The 21,600-nt window shown below is 45.2% G+C and overlaps 1 protein-coding gene across 14 annotated transcripts in view; it reads left to right on the top strand.

Annotated features, from left to right (window-relative positions):
• Nucleotides 1-21,600, top strand: part of casz1 (castor zinc finger 1) — a 243,477-nt gene that overhangs the window by 214,706 nt on the left and 7,171 nt on the right. For 11 of the 14 annotated variants that reach the window (XM_088617342.1, XM_088617339.1, XM_088617340.1 and 8 more), the window contains 12 exons: nt 2,898-3,070; nt 3,934-4,775; nt 9,751-9,883; nt 10,706-10,769; nt 11,801-11,964; nt 12,592-12,714; nt 13,152-13,475; nt 15,380-15,578; nt 16,230-16,401; nt 19,033-19,181; nt 19,476-19,704; nt 20,434-20,760. In XM_088617342.1, the coding sequence (XP_088473468.1) occupies nt 2,898-3,070; nt 3,934-4,775; nt 9,751-9,883; nt 10,706-10,769; nt 11,801-11,964; nt 12,592-12,714; nt 13,152-13,475; nt 15,380-15,578; nt 16,230-16,401; nt 19,033-19,181; nt 19,476-19,704; nt 20,434-20,760 (2,899 nt within the window). The remainder of the gene's footprint in view (nt 1-2,897; nt 3,071-3,933; nt 4,776-9,750; nt 9,884-10,705; nt 10,770-11,800; nt 11,965-12,591; nt 12,715-13,151; nt 13,476-15,379; nt 15,579-16,229; nt 16,402-19,032; nt 19,182-19,475; nt 19,705-20,433; nt 20,761-21,600) is intronic. The other 3 variants (XM_088617344.1, XM_088617346.1, XM_088617336.1) reach the window with 2 other exon arrangements.

Below are 21,600 nucleotides of genomic sequence, written 5' to 3'. Positions count from 1 at the left end.
GCTGCCCAGGGCGGGCCCCCAGCACACAAGGCGGATCGGCTTTTCTTCCTCCTCCTCGCATCCCTTGCAGAGTGAGGTCAGGGGTCGTAGAGTTTCAAGATCCCTGCCACTCTGGAAACGGGGGGGGGGGGGTGAAGTGGGACCTTTTATTTCTTTCCCCCCCCCCCACCATCACCGTTTCTCCAGAAAAAGACACGTTCCTTCCCTAACGCATCCAAACAGTTCCCCTCGCGTGCCCGTCTCGTGCTATCGACGCGTTTGGGGGAGTGGGTGTTGAACCGCTCGCGCACAGGTGCTCCGTGTGTAGGGAGACAGAAACGCCCGAGTCAGGTCATTCACTAGGAACATTCGTTAATGCCAGAAGCAAGAGGCTTCACATCACTTCACCTGCGAATATCCCAGGAACGGGCAGGTAGGGGAGCAGAGTAACCCGTCTCGCCTTCTTCTGACAACAGCTGACAAGCTTTCAGTCCGACTCTGTCCAGTGGTGGTTACTTCACTGTACTGGATTATTCAGCACTGTCTATCACAGCCCCGTGTCTCCGGGACTTGATCCAACACTGTCCTTTCACTGGAGTGCTCCTGCATTGCTAATTTCCCATTCCAGTATTTTTCCACGGGATTTCTTTTCAGTAGGCAGCAAGTGAGAAAAACAGTTAAAAGTCAGATGCAGCCCTGAAGAGAGTCCGCAGTCTGCGTGTGTCTTTGAAAGGTGTGATTCATGTTTCAAAGGTTGTGATAGGTTAACTGTGGGTGTTAGCCCTTTCTGAAAACTTAGTACTGCAAGGCCGTGTGGGCATGTTCTGAATTATGAAAATAATACCAAAACAAATAGGAAAACCTTGTCTTTTATCTCTCTCGCCACTGTTGCCAGAAAAAGATACGCTGCTGTCAGAGGCAAATCAAGAATTACACTCAGGGCTTCCAGAGCAATTTAGATGCACACTGTTTAACTGCATCTATAAAAGGAAATTATGGTTCTTCCACTTTTTCCATTAAGGCTAAATTACCATTTAAGAGCAGTTTTCATTCGTTTGACAAAAGGTGTCATAAAGTAAATAAAAGAAAAATTAAAAGGATGAATGTGTGTTCCCTCTCTGTCTCTTTCTCCATAATTGGGATGGATAAAATTCAGTTAGTTGTTTATATAAACTTAACATTTTTCATGTTTTAGTACCAAGTACTGGGTTGAAGATTATTCCCGACCAGTTTTGTTTAATTCTTTACATCTGCTTATTTTCAAGGTGTCATGATGCTGAGTACTTTCTTGCAGGCAAAAAAAGCAGGGGGGTACAGATGGCTTAGATATATTCTTTTTTAAACCCCCCTAACGGCATAATTGTTATTAGACATTTCAGCTCTTGTTTTAACAGCTCTGAGAACGAGCAGATGTTGGCACTGCTTCGTGTGACTTAGTGTGAAAAAACCAGAGTGGCATTTTTTTCATTGTTTGACTCAATATGGTGAAGTTGCCCGCTTTGCTAGGGAGAAAAGTGCCAGGGATGATATACATTTGCTCTTTTTAATTCAAACATTCACTGTTTCTTTTAAACCCTGACGACTAAGTGCTGCAGAACGAAACATTTTAAGACCAGCCCAAGTGACATCTGCCCCGACTTCCTTTATGACAGAGAAGCTTAAACACTGCTGGGGACTTCAGCTCACTAATGGACATGGCTGTAACAGGGGTCAAGGCCTTCTCTACCGCCTGCCCAACTCATGCTGTATTTGTAAAGGGATATTGACTTGGGCGCAACATTTTAGCTCATTTCAGAAAAATGAACCATTAATACCATGGAAACTAGCAAGGTGTTATAACACCTCATTTATCTCCACCACTCATTTTGATTTATGTGGTATTTTTACTATAATGAAGTGCTGCTGTAAGGGAAGCTTGAAGATCAGTTGCATTACCAAGCAAGTTAGTTTGTACACTTCATAGCCTATATAGGTCACCGGAATCTTCCTTGCCCACATAAAGCTCCTCTTTTTCAGATTGAACTATTTTTATTTCACTGCTCGCGCACTGGTAGTGTTTACATCAACCTACAGCGTGAGGTTCAGTAAATTAGCACAGATAATGGGGTTGTCAACGAGCAAGACATCAAAGGTCTGCTCACTCAGTAGAGTATGTTTTAAAGTTTTTTTTTCTTGCTTTAAAAAATCAAGTCTTTTGGCCTTTTTTTATACAAAAGGCACTTTGCATCATCAAACAAATGGGCAAACCTAGGACAACTGAGCCTGGTCATCTGTACCTTTGCCCTGAAGAATGAGTGTGTGCTTTTGGGCTGGGAAGACTATAGGTGCTGTGGGTTACAGAGCAGCTATCACCTTCTAAAGCATCACGTTACCAGAAATACTTGACTGTGCAAAGTGACACAAGCCTAGACCACAACAGAGGAAAGGACCCTTGCAGCAATGAGTCAGAACCTCAAGCGGATACTATTTCAGTTTGCCGTGGACTCATAGATTTGATTCATTAGTTGTTTTTAAGAGGAGACATTCAAAACCTGAACCTTCAAATACAAACGCTGGACCAATGTGTATGTAATTATTGATTACGTTTATTGATCTGCCTTGCACTATCATCCTCTTTAGCTTTGCAGACGTCCTAGATATTACTGATGCTGTACAGGGTTAATGCACAAATGCATGAAGAGCAAAAATATCATAAGTCCCTTTTTTTAAACAGGAACCTGTTTTTTTTGTTTACAGTTGTAGCAGTAGCTGAGTAAAAAGGTTAAATGTGAACATCCACTGAGAAGCACAGAATACCTCAACAATAGCCAAGAAAGTCTGCTTATTTCGTTCTGACATTGTCTTGGGCAGATTTATGTGCTTGCAGTTATATTAAAGATTCTTTCATGTCTTATATTCTCCTTACTCTTCTTCTGTAGGTGGGCTGCAACAAGGTGTACACCAGCACTTCAGACGTAATGACACACGAGAACTTCCATAAAAAGAATGCACAGCTCATCAATGATGGCTTCCAAAGGTTCAGAGCCACTGAAGATTGTGGCACAGTGGACTGTCAATTCTACGGGCAGAAGACTACACACTTTCACTGCAGGTGAGCTAGCCTAATAAGCTGTAGCTTAGAGACTGTTTTTTTAATGCATTCCCACATTAGGTTCACCTAGAAAAAAGCAAATGTTTTGTAATCATCTGACAATGACATCTGAGTCATCATTACGCACTGAGGTTTAAAGCACAACATATAAAAATGAACCTCTCTTGAGCAACTATCTTATCATTTTCAGTTAAATGTTTAAAAATGGTGTTACCTTCATGGTGGCAATATGAGGTTTTTAAGAATTCAAGACTTTTTATCTATTAAACTTAGCAGATTTCCTTTAATAGCATTAGAGGTTAAAGGCATCTAATTATGGTTTTCATAACAAAACATTTTGTGTTCAAAACGGATGTAGCTGCAAAGGAGGTCTCTGCAAACTGGTGTTAATTAATCAGACAATAGCAGGGGCCCTAGGCGTGGTGTACTGGCTGTGTGCAAGAGCAGCAGTAGGTACCTTCCTCTGCTGTAAGGAAAGTAACAGTTTAACTGGAATGTGGAAAACATGCTTGTTTGTAAAACACCCAAGAAAACATGAGCCTGGTGATGATTCATGTAGGATAGGATTAGGATCAAATCTGATGCAAAAAGAGATCCAGATAATACATCCTCTGTGAAACATTTCATAAGCCATTAGTACCATGAGCACTTGCACTCCATTGATTGTGCATGAAAGGTGTCTTCTCTTCACCTATGAAGCAGGTATGCCACCTTTCCATCATTGTTGGTGTTTTTTTATCTAATTTGTCTTCCCTTTCCTTTTTGCCTATTTACAGTATAGAGGATAAAAGTAATAAAGGGCTTTGATTCACCTGTGAATCTCCTTTCCCTCTCCTCCTCCTTCTCCCCCCTCCCAAAATCAGGCGCCCCGGCTGCACCTTTACCTTCAAAAACAAATGTGACATCGAGAAGCACAAGAGCTACCACATCAAGGACGACGCGTACGCCAAGGACGGCTTCAAGAAGTTCTACAAGTACGAGGAGTGCAAGTACGAGGGCTGCGTCTACAGCAAGGCCACCAATCACTTCCACTGCATCCGGGCCGGCTGCGGCTTCACCTTCACCTCCACCAGCCAGATGACGTCCCACAAGCGCAAGCACGAGAGGCGCCACATCCGCTCCTCGGGCGTCCTGGGCCTGTCCTCCTCCTTCCTGGTGCCCAAAGAGGAGCCCGACGACTCCAGCAACGACGACCTGATGGACTTCTCCGCCATCAGCAGCAAGAACTCCAGCCTGAGCGCCTCGCCCACCACGCAGCCATCCTCCTGCGGCCCCCAGCTGCTCCCCACCCCCACCACCGCCGTCGCCTCCAGCCAGACCATCAAGCCCACGGCCGCCCTCCCGCCCGGCGGCAAGGTGCCCAGCATCCTCTCCCCGGCCCTGCCCAGCGGCGTGCCCGTGGCCCTGGCCCTCTCCAGCCAGGGCCTCTCCGGCGCCAGCCCCTTCTTCCCGCTGCTCCCCCGACTTCCCCTCCAGCTCCCGGCCTCGGCCGCCGGCATCATCAGTGCTTCCAGCGCCCCCCCGGCGCCCGGCGCCGACCCCCAGAGCGGCGCGGCCCAGGGGGAGGCGGCGGCGGCGGCCACCCCTTCCTCGCTCATGGCCACCTCCATCATGGAGAAGATCTCTGCCAGCAAGGGCCTGATATCCCCGATGATGGCCAGGCTCGCAGCGGCCGCCCTTAAGCCAGCGGGCGCCGCAGACGCAGGTGGGTGAACAAGACGGGGGATCTGGGGCGCACGCTCCGTCACGGTGTGGCCTTGCCCGTGAGCTGGTCAGATTGAGTTCCGGTAGGTAGCAAGTCTGCAGGCAAAGGAAAGGCCATGCAGCTTCAGTATAACGAGAAGAGGAGGCATTTGCTCACCTGCACTGTCAGGGTCAAAGCCATTAGGAAAGTGACTCTGTACATCATCATTTCTATCGTGCCCTGTATGGTTTTCTAAGCATTTAGGTGTTTTGGTATCAGGTATTTTGTGCTGTAGTGCAAGGAGATTACAAAGTGTCATTGGAGCGACATCTCTCTCTTGTCCTCAGTGAACTTTGCTAGTCTGTATGGAGTCCGGCGTGTACATTTTTTTTTGTCTTAGTAGTAGGATAAGCACTGGCCCCGTTGACTTCTGTGTCTGAAATGTAAGCTAATGTAATAGAGGAAGGCCCAATTTCAAGTGATACGAACACACAATTAAAGACGACAAAAACAACTCTTCAATGCGGGACATTTTCACCCCTCCTCCCTCCCTAATAGTGACTGAATTGATACCTACATCACATCAATAGATAAGTGTGCTGGCGGTAAATAACAGACCCTCTAAAATCCCCTAATAACATTGGGGAGATGCTCTTGGGGCCTGAGGTATACATGTATCCTCATCATTTTTCGTCTTATCACTGCCTGCCTTCGTTCTGAACAAATGGAAGCCGAATAAAATTACGTCCAGAAATTGAAAGTACAAAACATTTTTTTATGCAAGCTGAAATAAAAGCAGAAATCATTCAAGAAGCAATTACGCAGAGCTCTTGGGATACCCGGGAGCCAGCAAGGCAGTAGTCCAATGGTCTTCTCCTTTCCCTCGCATTTCAGATGGGAAAGACAGTCTGTGGTTCTTCCTCGTCTTCAAAATTACTCCTACAAACATTCTGCTGTCTGTCTAGTACTGATGCGCAACGAGATGATTCTTAAACTAATGGGCCCTTGTATTGTAGATGGTAATGCATCTACCTGTCCCTGTTTGCATGCCCCATTAATTTGGAAAGACCATTTTTCAAGGTGCACTGAAGTGGACTTGTTACAACCAATTAGGACCGGCGCAGTTCTCACTGTCCTCTTCTCTGGAATTGACGGCGCTTCAGCAGTTTGGTCTGTAATCCTTTGCATCCTCCCAGTCAGGGAGGACGCTGGAAGGCCCTCATTGCCACCCTCTCCAGCTCGTCTCCCATCTCCTTGGTAACCCGAGTCTACCTTGAGACTGTGGCATCAGATCCCATCGCAGCCTCTTGCCTTGCAGCACACCTTGCTGCGACATGCAGGCAGCTTCTCCCTCAAGGGCGCTGGCGCCCGGGGCAGGTCCTTCCTGGTGCATATCTGCTGGGCGGAGTCGGGCATGGGGCAGGTCTGCAGCTTCACGAAGGCAGGGGTTACTTGCCCTTTCTGTTACAGGGGTGCGCTGTTCACTGGGGAGAGATCAAGGGGGAGAGAAAGTGAGTCCGCAGGTAGAGAGAAAGGAGGAACGCAGCTTCACATGGCTCGCCATGTGGTCGTTGTGGGTGCCCCCCTTTAATTAGGGTGCAGTGGGGGAGGAGAAGCTGCCGTGGTGCAGGTCAGAGGGCAATGGCTCAGTCCATGACTTCAGAGGGAGCAGAACACTGCATTATAAATCAGCCAGCTGCTCGGATCGCAAAATAAAGCATAACGCTACAACCAGTGTAGAGAATTGTCTTGCTGAGGATTCTGTGTCGGGTGCTGCAACATTAAACAAGTCTTCAGGCTCCCAGCTGCTCTTACTTCACAGCAGATTTCCTTCTTGAATTGAACTGACTGAGTGCCTGTGCTGTAGCAACCTGCAAAGTTGCACACTTTCCTGTTTCACATTTCTCAATTAGCAAATGTGTTAAAAACTATTTAGCCCAAGAATATAAGCTTTAGAACTTGTTCTCCACAAACTTTCTGTGGCACGACACCATGCCTTTAGTTTGTTTTGTTCAGTGTGGCCTTTACCAAGTCACACTTTATACCATGAGTAAGAAGTTTTGTACAGTATGTTAGCCTCCTCTAGAGTGGTGTGGAATGACAGAATAAGGCTTTTTATCTCAGGTTGGTCATTTGACTCATTTTGCTAGTTAGTAGTAAGTGCACTGATGTCGAGATCTAAATGTTAAGGAATTAAGTGTTGGATTAAATCTGAGATTTGGGGAACAGTATGATTTTGAAATAACTAGACAACTTATATATTGCAGAATATGGCTTTGTTTGGTCAGTCTGTTGATATTTGTTAACATAATTTCATTTTGAAGCATTCTTCCATGTCTGTAATAGAATACATACATACATATTTGTTGCTCTACAAAAGAACTTTATCCATTATGTTTTTGTTTCATAACACCTTAGCTGGTAATATAAACGAGGCCCATTACAAAATGGGCCAAGATAAAGTTGTTTTCAAGGCCTCTTAGCAATTTTAGAAGAACCGGTTCCAAGACTGACATTATTTCACAGTAAGCTTTCAGCTGACAGAACGGCTGCTGGAAATTGGGTGTTACTGATCTGGTCAGATATACCAGCTTTGCATAATAACTGGTAAAATGCCAGGCAGGAAAACAGGCTCTCTCAACTTCAAACCCATCAGTTGTAAATGAAGAAAAACCACAAATCACATTATGTTGTTTAGATGTCAGGGAGACATGGGCTCTCCCAGGCTTTTGCTTTGCCGTGTTGGAAGTTGTTCCATTTCTTCTGGTGCCCAAGCACACTGCGAATGATACATTTTATGCAACCCACAATCCCAGTGGGAGATCTGTGCGCTGTTAGAATGCGGCTTTCACTTCGCTGCTGAATTGTGCTTCTTTTCTTCATGTATTTTATATCTGAGCTGGACAGTTTCATAAAACAGGAAGAGGAAGCGTTGAGTGGCAATACCATGGCTTTGTCTTCAACGTGTGAAAGATCTCAGACTATTTTAGGTGTTCTTCAAGCCCGTTGGAGGGAGGTGATTCAGAGTGGTTAACAGCTAGTGAATAAGTTGCAATTTTATTAAATTTGATACAGTGTTACGGTGCAATTTAATTAGATCATGCAGTTGCTGCTTATGTGCATTGGCTGTGTTTTTGCTGGAGACAGCTATGTAAGTGGGATGAAGTTACATACAGAATAGAAGATTATTGCATTAAAAAACACAGATATTCCTGTTCGGTTTCTGTTAATCCCTGTCTGTTTTACTTCGGGTGTTGTATATGTTTATTTTATTGGTCTTTCACACCAATTTGCCCAAAAGAGTTTTTCCTAGTTGTGGTTTTTAAAAAAAAAGACCCAGACATCTTAAGGGTATACTAATTAGACACGCTGTTACAAATGATCTCTCGCAAGCATTGTAACTTACCAGGAGTAATTACATGGTAGAGCATCGTTCCTGGATAACTTCCAGCAGAACATTGCTTTGAGATCAACTCAGTTATTTTGTGTGCTGTTTCTTTTTTGGTCTTTGGTAAATTTGTTAAGACAGCTGCAGTCCAGAGACATTTTTTTAATTGATTTCCTCTGTTTTTTCTCCAACAAATGCTGCCCTGCCATCGTTTCTGCACTAAGGGCAGAAGCAGTCTTCTGGTACGTCTCTGAGTTTCTGACATAGACAGTAGACAGAGGCTACCCCACCTCTGCATGTGTTCAGTGAAATAGGTAAAAAAGGGCAAACCCAGGGGCACTTTCTGTCCCAGCCCTCATCTGGGCCTGGAAGGCTCTGTGCAGCTTGGCGTGAGATGGGTCGATCTGTTTATCCAAAGGCTATAACTGTTGATCAATGACCGAGCTGGATTTGACACCCATACTGCTGTGTGCTTAGATGGGGGCTGTGGTGGATTAACCTCACCCATTGTCAAAACAGTTTAAACCTACACCAGTGACAAAACAAGACTTATTTCTTACATTGGAATAAAAGAACCCACTTTTCTCTTCATATTTCATCCACTGCCTTGTAATGAAGTCCAGGCCACTCATGGGAAGTCTCTCTTTTTGCAGTCGGAGGATTGGATATGTGGGTATAAACTTCTATTTCCATCTAAACGGGCCTTTGGCCCGATAATACAGAGGGTCTTCCTTCTTCATACTGATCAACAGAGCACATCAGAAGAGAACCTGTCTGCGGTAGACCAAGCGCAGAGAAAGCTAAAGCTATTGACTCTTTGCCTGTCGAAACGCCTCACCAACCTTTTTTCAGTGTCCTCATGGCTTCTGAAACTAATCACTGCTGATTCACTAAGCACCCGATTCGAAAGGTCGTGCCAGGGACTGCTTTCCCATTCCTTCCTTTTTTAATAAAATACCACTTACTATCTACAGAAAAGCATGGCTTTCTCTCTATAGCCTGAGGATGAATTAATATTTTAGTCACTTGGGGATTGTGGAAAGAGCCGGGGCGCATATTCCTGTCAGCATTTTTCCCTTTCTCCTTTCTTTCCCTTTTTTTTCACTACTGCCTCACTCCATACATCCACAAAATACCTATCCAGGAAATCCGATCGAGAGGTCACGCTATTTGAACTGATCTGATTGGCTGTCAGCTTCAATCTGACTGACATGGCAGATGTTCCTTTTGGGCATGCTCAGTCTTGGTGGCCCCTGTCCGTTGCTGGGGTAACGAGGACAGCTGACTATGGAAGGGGAGGGGGGTGACCAGTCTGAAACTGCCACTTTTCCTCAGCGTTAGCATTGCATTTAATGAATAGTTAAGAGGCAGCCTTGCAAATGAGTTATGACAAGCGCTGCTGAAAAAGGAGTCTTTTTCCCTCATTCTCCCCTTTCTCTCAATCACCGTTTAAAAGCCCGGTAGCTCTGACGGCCTGACATAATTTTACAATAATTATCACTCCAAGTATTCTTTCAGCTGGGACAGAAGTCAGGTCAGATCTCGTCACGGGGAAAATAGTGCTGACCAACAATAACTTTGTTGTTTTTCTCTTCCTGCGCTCCTCAGGGAATGGGCAGTCAGCTCCAGGAGGCCGGTTTAATCTGGTTCAAGTGAAGCAGGAGCCTGTGGATACCACCTCTGGAACATCCCAAGATTCCCTGCAGGAACATAGCTTGGACCTGAGCAAGAAAGATCACAGGTAGAAAAAACACAGCCTCATTGCAGGAAGCACTAAAACCTAATAAGCACTAACACCCCACTAAAAACCCTAAATGGCTCTTTATATAAGTATTTTCTATTAAGAAAAGGGTCTGACATCCGATTGAACATCATCTTGTATCCAGTCCAGTCTGTCTGTACATGCCCGTTAACTTAGGCTAATTTGCACATGGACTTGTGCTGAGAACTGGATTCCTGTTTGGTTTGTGTAGCCCATGTTGAGGGTGGGGCAGCCAAACTCATTCACACATCCAGCATGTTTTAGAATTATTATTAAAGTCAACGTGAAAAAGTTGTTAACGAGACGGTTAAAGACAGGAAATAGAATTGGCTGCCCATAAATTCTGGCATACCTGTGTTGCACACAAACTCTGCAAAGCTCATGTTATCAAATACCTGGGGATGAGGATGAGGATGGTGTGTCAGGATTTGATATTTACTGCAGGTGACAGACATCAGGCGAATATGAAGCAGGGGTTTTGATTAATTTATTCAGTGCTAAATTTCTTCTGTGTATCTCCTAATCCTTCAAAATTACCCTGTTTCTTTGACTTCACTTCAAAGGGGCAGGGAGGAAGGTCTATATTTTCTTTAACCCCAGGTAGAATTTCCTAGAGTTATTCCCTGAACATGAAAGTGCTGATGCGACTTTGAACCTTACCCCAAGTTCCATTTTATTCCGTAGCCTTTCTTTAAAAAAGCCGTTTTTATCCTTCTGTTTTTACCAAGTCCGTGATGAATGTTAATATTTACTGTTCTCATGCAAATCTTGACTAAACATTGTTCATTTTCCTTGTTCCAGTAATGAATCAAATGGACACCCTGTTCCAGGAAATACATCTCTTTTATCCTCGCTTATGAATAAGGTAAGATCCATCCATCAAACTGCTTTCAACCCAAGACAAATTAGCAGGACACAGAGGGGGCTGTTTGTTTTTTAATGTTTCACCGCTAATAAGATGAGTTTGTACCATTTAAATTTTCAAGCCATTTTTCATACAGCATAATTTCTGCCCACCGCTCACAAATTAAAATAATGAACTGGTAGTGGGATGCAATGCCAGACATATAGAGACGTTTATTTTTTGATGAGCTGTTTTGAACCGTGCGTGTGATTTTTTTCCCCCCTGTTTATTTATGGGGTTTGCAAAATTATTTGCTTAAGAAGAAAAAGAAAAGTCAGCTTCATTTCTCCAAAAATGAAGGATGAGCAGCAGTCTCAGAACCAGGGGATATTTCAAAGCTGTATGTTTTTGTGGGAATAAAGATAGACTTGCTTTTAATCATCCACCTCTTCTAGGTGGAGAATATGTGCACTATGCATTACCCAGGACTGGCTAAGGGGGTGTTGTGTAGTTCACCATATCAGTGAATGCGTGCGGACAGAGTTGGGGGGTCAGGGTTTGGGTGAGCCCCACTGTAGCTGTGGCCATTGAGGAGCACAGTGTTCCTGCATCGGTCACTGGGGAATCCTTGACATTGTCACCCTTCTCCTCGTTTCCTAAAGAGGAAATCTGTATGGAATTCCATCCAGCATGTGCACAAGAGCAGGAACATGCAAATGCACTATTTACATAGGGCCATTGGTCCCATTCGGCCATTTTCTATGTATGTACAGTGTAATCTGAATGCTGCTGTGAAATAAACAATTACTGTCTACCCTTCTAATGTAAAACAACATGCTGCATCAGAGTAACATGAGCAATTAATCCTATTCCTGACCATAAGGCTACTTTGTGAATTCCCATCATCATAAAATGTTTTAAAAAATGGCATTTTAAATGTATTCAAATCCGACCTGTTTTGTTCAGTTAAACAATTTTTTTTTTAAATAGTCGGGGGGGGGGATCATCGGGGTAGCTGGGGGTGTAACCTCTCTGGGTGTCCCGTCCTGCAGATGTCGCAAGTGAACCCAGCATTCATCAGCGCCCTGAGCCTGAAGACGGAACTGGAGGGCAGCCAGCCCGGAGACAGCTCGGAGCTGGCGCAGTACCTGAGCAGAGTCATGAAGGTGCCCGTGCAGGAGAAGCCCGTGGAGCTCTGGAAGACCTACCTGAGAAGGTAAACCCTTCTCGCTTTTTAGTTCATGTTGTTTCTCTGCGTTTATCTGAAACGTCGTACCCCCACACATCCAGTCGGAACGCAACTGCTCGTCCTGAGGAAACAAAACGATCGATCGATTAATTCGATCACATTGCATTCGGCACATGTGGCTCGCTTGGTTCCTAAAAGCTTATTGATCCAAGGTCCTGCCGTTTCTTGAAAGAAATCAGGCTAAGTGTGGCTGGGTAGCTCCTTCCACATTCCTGCAACCCTCAAAACAGCACTTCACCTTAGTATCCTCACGTGTCCTCTGGTTTGTTTTTCACTTGTGAAAAATATACGTACATCATTTTTATTCTAATTATTATATGTCTCTTGTTCAAAGTATGCAAACTATATATGGTTTTTATATTGTTGTTGCGTTCTTAAAGTTTAGCTTTGACTCCACAACACATTACCTAGCAGATACGTCTTGGTATCTTTTTGAATCAGCTCATGGACGTTTACTGTAAATGCGATGACAACGTGATGTAATGTGAAGAAGCACGCTGATCGCTGTCTGGGTTTTTCAGTTTTCTGAGACGAATGAGCCATAAGCTCGAGCAGTTGACAGAGTGTGTTTTTAACTCAACCTTTTCCTGTTAGGTATGACACCGAGGACTTCTGCGAGGCGCAGTGCGACTTCTTGCACAAAGTCCATTTCCACTGCCTGGTGGAGGACTGTGGGGCACTCTTCAGTACCCTGGACGGGGCGGTCAAGCATGCCAAGTGAGTCAGGACACTCCGTCCCGGGGCGCGGCCGTCAGGTTTCCATACTGACTGCGCCAGTACCGCAGAGGGAAAGGGCTGCGGAATTGCGAAAAGAGGATATTTTTTTTCCCAGGGCTGTCCTGAGCTGTCCATAAAAAGTTTTAACTCAAACTTTATGGATCTGCTAAGTGAGTGGCACCTAAGCCTATGGTGATATTGCAAGATTTCATTAAAATCAGCCTCTTACCATGACACCCAGATTAGGCAACGCTCAGAATAATAGTAAATGTTGTAAAGAACCCCTGGGGTGAAATAGATTTAATTTTCAGTTCCTCTTGTTTTTCTTTGACTGTAGTTCTCTAAACGAGTCACCGCCATGCGTAGAGAGCGTGTTTTCCTTTTAGCTTGTGTGCTGGACAACTGACACAGCGCCGCGCGTGTCCCTGTGTCTCCAGCTTCCACTTCCGGGCCGCCCTGAAGGTGAAATCCGAGCCCCTCGTCGCCCAGGCGGGCGAGAGCAAGGACTCCGCCGAGGGGGCACCCCACCAGCCCCCCTCCTCCGTCTCGGCCGCCATTTCCACCGCCATGGACGTGCCCACCATCACCCCGACAAGCGGTTTTGGATCCGCCCCGTCTCTCCTGGCCTGGAAACACATGACTGGCATCTCCCAGCTGCCGCCTTCCGTGCCCAGCCTGCCAGCCACGTCCCTCCTGGCCACCACGTCCCTGGAGAATGCCAAACCACAGGTCAAGCCGGGCTTTCTTCAGTTCCAGGACAAGTAAGTGGGCCAGAGGACCAGCACAGCAACAGAACTAAGAAAGGATACAAACAGGAGAGGACCATTCGGCTAACACAGCCTGTCCGTAGTTAGTGATTTATTGATCCAAGGATCCCAACCAGCCATTTTGTGAATGAAACCTGAGTATCAGCTTCAACAACACTCCTGTTCTCAGTCTTAAATGCACCTCCACATTTCTGTTTGTGCTCTCTGGTCCGAGTTTTTCAGGGTTCGTTCAGAAGAAGCCCATTGGGTTGATTGTGAGTACAAGTTGCAGCCCCTCGTAGTCTTCGCTGTCCAAGTGTGAAGATGTTCAGTTCGTTCAGCCTGTCAGTGAAGGTCATTCCCTGGAATGTGTCTGGTTGCTGTTCTCTGGACAAATTCCATAGAATTCATATACTGTAATTATAACATGGTGACCAAAATTGTACACAGTATTCAAAATGAAATTTAAAATACTCTAAATTGACACTCATTGTGTGCTCTATGACCGGAAGTGGTGTGAAGAGAATTTGCAAAGTTGGTTACTTCTTCCTCAGCTGCAAGTGTTCAGGATAGGTCAAAATATCCTATAGACACCTTATGCTGTGGAACCACACTGGAGTGGAGTTTTTAAAGCTCGGCAAACAAGTCCTTCTTCACCTCTGCTTCCCTGACTTGTAATTCTCTATGCTGTTGCTTTCCAAAAACCTACAGGTATAAGTACCATAGTAAAGCCCTCTCTATGCCTGTCATTCTGCATCCTTCCTGCAGCTCTTCTCCACCTGTACAGCCACCCCTTGATTAACTCTGCAGGGGGTCCTGGCCTCCCCCTCCTCTGTGGGTGAGTGGTCAGCCCTCGGTCAGGCCAGGCAGGGTAACACCAAGCCTCGTGACTATGGCTCACTTCTCAAGAAACACTCCCAAATGCAGTTTGATGTTGAGTGTTGTTATTCCTCTTGAATCACTGCCTGACTCTTCCGATAGCAGAGTCTTTGGATGCACGTGTACAGGTGAACGAGAGAGGATTTGCTGAAAGTCCGAGTTCTAGAAAGGAAAACTTCAGTCGGTCATTAGCTGGGTGTTGTCCAGCAGAGCGAATAGCACAGCCCTTGGGAGCTTAGTGGTACTAGGCTGCAGCCAGCTCTCTTGGAATTTCTGCTGAAATGAGACCACATTTTGTGCAACACGTGGTGGCAGCAGTGGGAAAAGCAGAGTCCAGTGTGGGTGGAAATGTTACACAAAGCTGCCCTTTGCACACAGGCTGTGGGGTCCTTCCCTGACAGGCCCTGGCCTCATGCTGTGTAGAGGAAGTTTGGGTTCTTTCTGAGGGCAGTGATCCTGGGTTAATAGCTCTACAAATTACCAGGCAACATTCAACATCTGCAAAGCCATCGAGACCACTGAGTGATGACCCTGCCTGTGGAATAAATGGCCCACTTTTAAGTTACTTATGGTGTAGACTCTTGCATAGCTTAGATTTCCTGAAGCAGTATTGTATGGGGCTTCATGTCTTGTTTTTTATTGAACTATTTTTTCCCTTGAGTTTACCTAGAAGAGGAGTCCCTGAGAAATGTAAATTTAAGACATGCTGTTGTTCGTAACTGCTCAGTCACAAAGTAGCAGATGACACACTGTTGTACAATTATTATCACTGAGATTTCATCTTCATTATTCCCAAAATTATGTATAAAGCTCTTTTCCTTATAATCTTATCATTGGACTAATTTGATTTGAGATAACTTACTAATGGTAAAAGTATCCATTTGTCATTTTGGAAATGATAAAATAAGCTTTCTTGTGGTAACCAAGTGCTTCCGTTTTCTTCTTTCTGGCCTCGTCTTTTATGCAGTCTCCTGTTTATTTTCAGAGGATCAATCCATTGAACAGATTCTTCAGTGTTTTGTATTGTTTTGGCCTTCCAGTGATCCTTGCCTAGCCACGGACTGCAAATACGCAAACAAGTTCCACTTCCACTGTCTCTTCGGAAACTGCAAGTACGTGTGCAAGACCTCGGGAAAGGCGGAGTCGCACTGCTTGGACCACATCAATCCCAACAACAACCTGGTCAACGTGAGAGACCAGTTCGCATACTACTCCCTGCAGTGTCTGTGTCCCAATCAGGTGAGAACGCCTTCGGCTCCGCAGGTGGTTAGGCTGAGTGGTTTAAGGTTTTTGTCCTTCTCGGCACAAGGACCGGCCCCTCTCCATATCCCACAAAACCTTCTTCTTCTGTCTGAGTGCATCTTAAGGAAGAATCGCTCCCCGCCCCTCAGCACCCCTCTCAACTCCCCGTTCGGAAAACATCTGATATTCATTCATTTATGCGTTTAGACCCCTGCCCCTAGACGTACCCTCCCGAGATGAGCACATCTTGTTAGTCGTTCTCCTGTGGGACGCACAAGCAGGGAAACAGATGGCAGTTTGGAAACAGGTTACAGCAAGTGGGGAAGAAAGCTGGCTGTGTAAATTAGAGACAGTTTTAACAAAGCGTTACAAGGCTCCGGACCCTTGCGGTTGGCACCACGGTGTGTGGAGGGGGGGAGGGTGCATCTGGAAATTTGCCTGCGGTCTTGGCTGGAAGGAGGGTAGGAGGCCAGTGTCGGGTCGGAGCGCAGGGATGTGAACGATCTTTAAGGGTCCAAGAGTATCAGCATTCTTTCACTAGAGGAGAGGAATTTGCGGCACCTGTCGAGAACCCTGACTTTATTCACCTCTAATCATTTTGTGTTGATTTTGCTTTTTGACAATTTCTCCACCCCCACTCCCATCTAGCAATGTGAGTTCCGGATGCGGGGGCACTACCACTGCTTGCGCCCGGGCTGCTATTTCGTCACCAACATCACCACCAAGCTGCCTTGGCACGTAAAGAAACACGAGAAGGCAGAGCGCCGGGCAGCCAACGGGTTCAAGTACTTCACCAAGAGGGAAGAATGCGGCCGGCTAGGTAAGAGCCGAAGGGCAAAGGGCAAAGGGCAAGAGAGGAAGGGCATTGAGGCGTCTCCTGGTGAGCTGGCATTACCTGCTGCCAGGCCCTGAAGGGTGGGGCGCCCTGGCTTGACACGGTGCTCCAACTGCATGTCACTCCCCCGGGTCTCGGGGCAGATCCACAGGGGGCCCCGGCCCGAAGTCCCCCCTCTCGCAGCCTGCTGTCCACACCGCTCTGGGACCACATGGGGACATCCTGCAGGAGCAGCTCTTTACACACAGCACACCAATTACACAAGCAGGCAATAAAAAGATCATTCTTTTGCTGGTTTGTATTTATAGATTCTGTGCTGGCTTAGCAACGCACAAGATATCAAGCGCCCCGGAGCACTGCACAGCAAATTCATAGTATTGTGAATTAGTGTTTATTTTAATTATTATTTTTCTGTTTCATGTGGCTATGCGTGAACCTTAATTTATGTCAATTAAATAAAAATGTACAGAAAATTAATATTTCAGTTTTGCAGGGCAAATGTCATTTCATTTGCCACAAACAATCAGATGAAAATAATCTCACACTTGTGCTCGTTTTCCTTTAAAAGATATATTTATGTAGTATGTAATCAGTATGTTGTCTTTATTTTAAAGTAGGTTTAACTTGACAGGAATGAGCAATTAGACATGTTTAGTTAATTACTGTGCTTGTCTAGCTCGGTTTGTTTGTGCTTCTGCATTTTTTCAAGATTGAATCATCACGAGAAAGGAAAGTTTGTTTTTTTTTCTGTCTTTTGAAGCAGCTTTGCTGGAGGTAGAAGAAAATAATCAAATTGCTATGCAACCGCTGGTTGGTGCCACCTTTTTTCTAGGTGCTCTGAGCATTGTGTGGTGAAATAAAAACAGAAAAGTTATCAACTCATTGAAGAAACCAAGCAGTCAGTCATAAAGAATTTATAGTTTAAGCAAGCAAGCAGCAGTATCCATGGTAACCATTGTCAACAAAACCTGAGTGCTACCTGAATCTCCCTTTACAAAGGGCCGTTACTGTTATGTAGTCAACTTTGCGTGTTTAATGTGATAGCCGGTTCACACAAAGCAATTTGATGACACATTGCATTGTACGGCACGCTGGGCACCATGGCAACAGACGAGTCCACACCTGCCCTACACGGTACTGTTTCAATTATTTCAGTGTGCTTGATTCGTAATAAAATTATAACTAGCTCGCCACAATATTTGATTAACTTACGAAAACCAGTAACTTAATTTGAATTCATATAGCAATTAGAATCTGTAAGCCTGCTGTAAAAAAAAAAAGACGCAGCCATGGGTAGATTAAAAAATTTAATATAAAAATAATTTTGCATTTACTTGAGTGGAACATGTAGACTGGGGGTTTTGCCTCATTGCTTTTCTAAAGCTTTAAATTTATTGATATGAAATTGTTTAAATGCCAAGTAGAATAAAGTATGCCCCAGTAATAAAAGTCTTCCACTTCAGCTTTAAAAACTGAAATACTTTTTCAGCTATCCTGTTGTCTAATTTGGATGACATTATAATACAGACATTCATTTTGCTATTAAACATTTTAACTCGTAATGTTTTACAGTCGTCTTTGCAAAATTACGTCTCTTCCTTATAAACATGCTGCAGGTTATTTAGTCAAGGCTATTGAATGTAATTCCCGTTAGTGGTTAATTTTGGTTTCTCTGTAAAATTACAGAAGTAGAAGTTTTTAAAGAAAATGTTCCAGTGTATGATACTTTAAAACATGCATCAATTTTTAGACCTTCGTGTGAAGATAAATTGAATTGATTGGGATAAATAGGAATTGTAAATGAGTGGCAGAAATGAAAATTCAGAGATGATAGTGAAGATCAGATATTCTTTACCATGGAAGTTCTGAGATTCTAGAGTCCAGTGCCTCTGCTTTTCCTCTCCTCTGTTCATCACTAGCTGGCTTTTAAACTTTCATCTGGATTTAAAGCCTTCAAGCCCATAAGCACCTCTGGCCAGCAAGAAGATGTGGAACAGTGGGCTTCTGTCATATTATTTACCTACACTGTAGGGTTTGTTTGGAAAAACACGAGCCGGAACCTCAGGGACAAAATACTGGACACATCAGAAATCCTGTTAAATCCTAGGCTCGGTACAGCAGTTTTATCAGTAGACTTTCTTTCTAAATCAGGGCCCAGGTGACTTGTGCAATCCCTAAACAGGTTTAATTTAGGTGTGCCTCTCACACCAGTATGAGAGAACACACCCGGGCAAGGACCTTAAAAACAACTAAATATTGAATGGAATGTGTGAGAAAAGTTTAATTTATATGGGTGCCAATATCCTGTATTGTAGGAGCAAGATATTGCAAATGATCAGTTGCCTGTAGGACTTACAGGTCCGTCATGTTGCTCTGCAAAAAATGTAGCCAGACCTGAAAGCAGACACGAGTGATCGGTATCTGTATTCTAATTATGGTTTAACTAGATTCCGGCTGCTGCCATCTCTCAGATTATTTTTATTTGTGGATAAGACAGTAGTTGCACATTGTCTTCATGCAGAGCTGTTGGACTGTGTATAAGACTGTCACCTGACGTGACCTTCGAGTTTGAATAATAAAAGTTGTTTTGTTTTTTTTACTTTTTTCTCTTGGCAGGTTGTAAATATAACCAGGTGAACAGCCACTTCCACTGCATTCGGGAAGGCTGCCAGTTTTCCTTCCTGCTCAAACACCAGATGACTTCCCATGCCCGCAAACACATGAGGAGAATGCTGGGCAAGAACTTCGACAGGGTCCCGTCCCAGGTACCGCGACCCGCCTGGCCCTCCCGCATGAGGACCCAAGAAGCACTTGCAGTACCAGCAGCACACTGCACACTTTCTGTGTGTGCAGAAAGACAGGCACCTCACATTGAATTACTGTGCACCTGCAGCACGTTTCGGACAGGCTGATTGAGCACGTGCTTGATGTCTGTTTGCAAGAGAATGGGTCAGGCCGTGTGGTCCAGTTCAGCGATAGCAATGCCTGTGCCGTGGGGCCTGAATTGTGGGTGATTGTGCTGGCCGTGTGGGAGTGTAACAGCCTCTCCGCTGCCGCAGGTGGTCTCTCACGCCCAGCGGCAGGACGATGTCCAGAACATGGCGGGCTTGCCTGGCTCCGCGGGCGGGCACTCCGGCCTGAACCCCGGACTCTCCGGCATGGTGGACGAAACCGACGACTACATGGACTACATGGGGGGCGGCAGCCCGATGGGGCTGTCCTCCGAGTCCTCGAACCCGGACCGCAGCTGCACGAGCACCCCGGTGGGCAACGAGAGCTCCCCTGCAGGTAAGAAGCCTGCCCTGCCCTTTTTCACATCATGAGAGATCGCGTTCACAGTTCTTTTTTTTTCTCTCAGAGGGCCTTCTGTGTCCTTTCCGTGGTGAAGTTAAGGCCTGACGTCCTACTTGCAGGCAGTGGTACATTTTAGAAAACCTGCTGTACATTTGTTTCCTGTGGTTAGTTGTCAGGTGAAAGGCTGATGCTGATGAGTTATCTATCGACTCAATCTAAAAACCAGCAGGCTGAATTGTCACCATATCCAGTGTATATTATCTGTAATCTGTAATTTTCTGACAGGTATCAGACTATAGAATTATAAACTGATTTCTAAGTCCTCAAACCTACTTTCCTCCTTTTTAACCCCTTGCAACTTCATTGCAGTGATGGCGTTAAAAAACACACAATTAAATGTGTTGGGTGTGGTCATTTTGCACAGTAAAGATTAGGGCTGCAGCTACACCAGTTTCTAAGTCACTGGAAAAATGATGCTAATGATGGCTTTTATTATGGCTTGCCTTCATTTGATGGGCTCATCGTCTGTTTTTTCCTAATGACAGTTTTGTTTTTTAATGTTATCTCCATTTTCATCTTTGTTGCTTGGGCTGTTGTTTGGGTTTTTGTTTCATTTTTTTTGCTTTCTTCCTTTTCTTTTTTTTAAAATGTCTTTCCCTTCTGCCCTACCCTTGTTTGTGCCCCCCCCCCCCCCCCCATTCCTCGGACGGTCTGTCTGTATAGGATCAGGCTCCCTGGTCTCTACACCTGCTGCCTCCACTCCCGCTGACGCTACCTCTACCCACAATGCACCTCAACCTCTGCCACCTCCGCCTCCTCAGCCACAGCTCCAACCTCAGCCTTCATCTTTCCCTCCAGCCCTCCTCCGGCCTCCTCTTCCCTCCCTCCCATACCTCCTGTCTCCATCCTGTCTCTCATATTCTCTGCTCAGCGCCACTCTCGGAGCCACTCGGAGCGTTGTCATGCCAACCAGTACGCCAGCTTACAGTCCAATCATTGCCACTCCGTCTCCGGTTAAAAGTGACGTCCCTATAGTACAGGATGCTGCAGGTACTTGTCCCAAAGAAACAAACAGGTGACCTTGGGTTGTGTACAGTAAGCATAGTACGGGCTTAGTCCCCATGCAGAGACTGAATTCAATAATGCCTCTCCAACAGTAGAAAATATAGTATTGTTTTTCTTGAGCCGCAGATGGTACCGTTTTGCAAGATGGACCAAAAGGCCTCCTCTTGTTTCTAACCTGTCTTACACGTATTTTAACATTTTTGAAAGTTCTGAGTAAAAGAAGTCATGGTGTTAAAGAAAAATGCGTAGCCCTGACTTCGCAGTGCACTGCAATGAAGTGGCTTAGACAGTCATGCTGTTTCTCCGTTGTCCAGAGACCTGCCGTGGGGATAACAGACTTTAGTAGAGGGAGTTTGTGCTAATGCTCTTACTCTTTTCTCGTGTGTGACATAAAACCACCTCATATCTCTTTCAAAGCAGCAGGAAAAATAGTCGTGGTGTGTTATATGTTAAAATATTGAGCTGCACGATTGAAGCATTGTAGTTCTGTCTCTGAGTACCGGGCTCACTTAGTGTGACCCCACTGCTTCCTGACAAACACTCATTTTGAGTTCCACTGATTTTAGGAAACCAAAGTTCTGATAGAATAGCTCCCAGCTTCTGATGTCTTCGTACTGAAGGGCAGTGTTAGATCGTGAATCACTGAGGCCCCCCAAGGTGCTGTAGCTCTGCCCAGCTGTTTCCAGCTGCTGTGCCAGCACAGTGGAGAAGGGGCATCATGGCTTTGCTGCACTTGGTACAATGTGTCAAATGTTTTCTGTAAATGTAAAGATCTAATACTGGTAGACTAAAGACTCCTAACATTATTTCTTCTAATATTGGTGT

The sequence above is a fragment of the Lepisosteus platostomus genome, chromosome 23, assembly GCF_059453375.1.
Source record: "Lepisosteus platostomus isolate fLepPlt1 chromosome 23, fLepPlt1.hap1, whole genome shotgun sequence".
NCBI lineage: Eukaryota > Metazoa > Chordata > Actinopteri > Semionotiformes > Lepisosteidae > Lepisosteus > Lepisosteus platostomus.
Note: the sequence above shows the minus strand (reverse complement) of the source record. Positions and strands in the feature narration are given on the sequence as shown.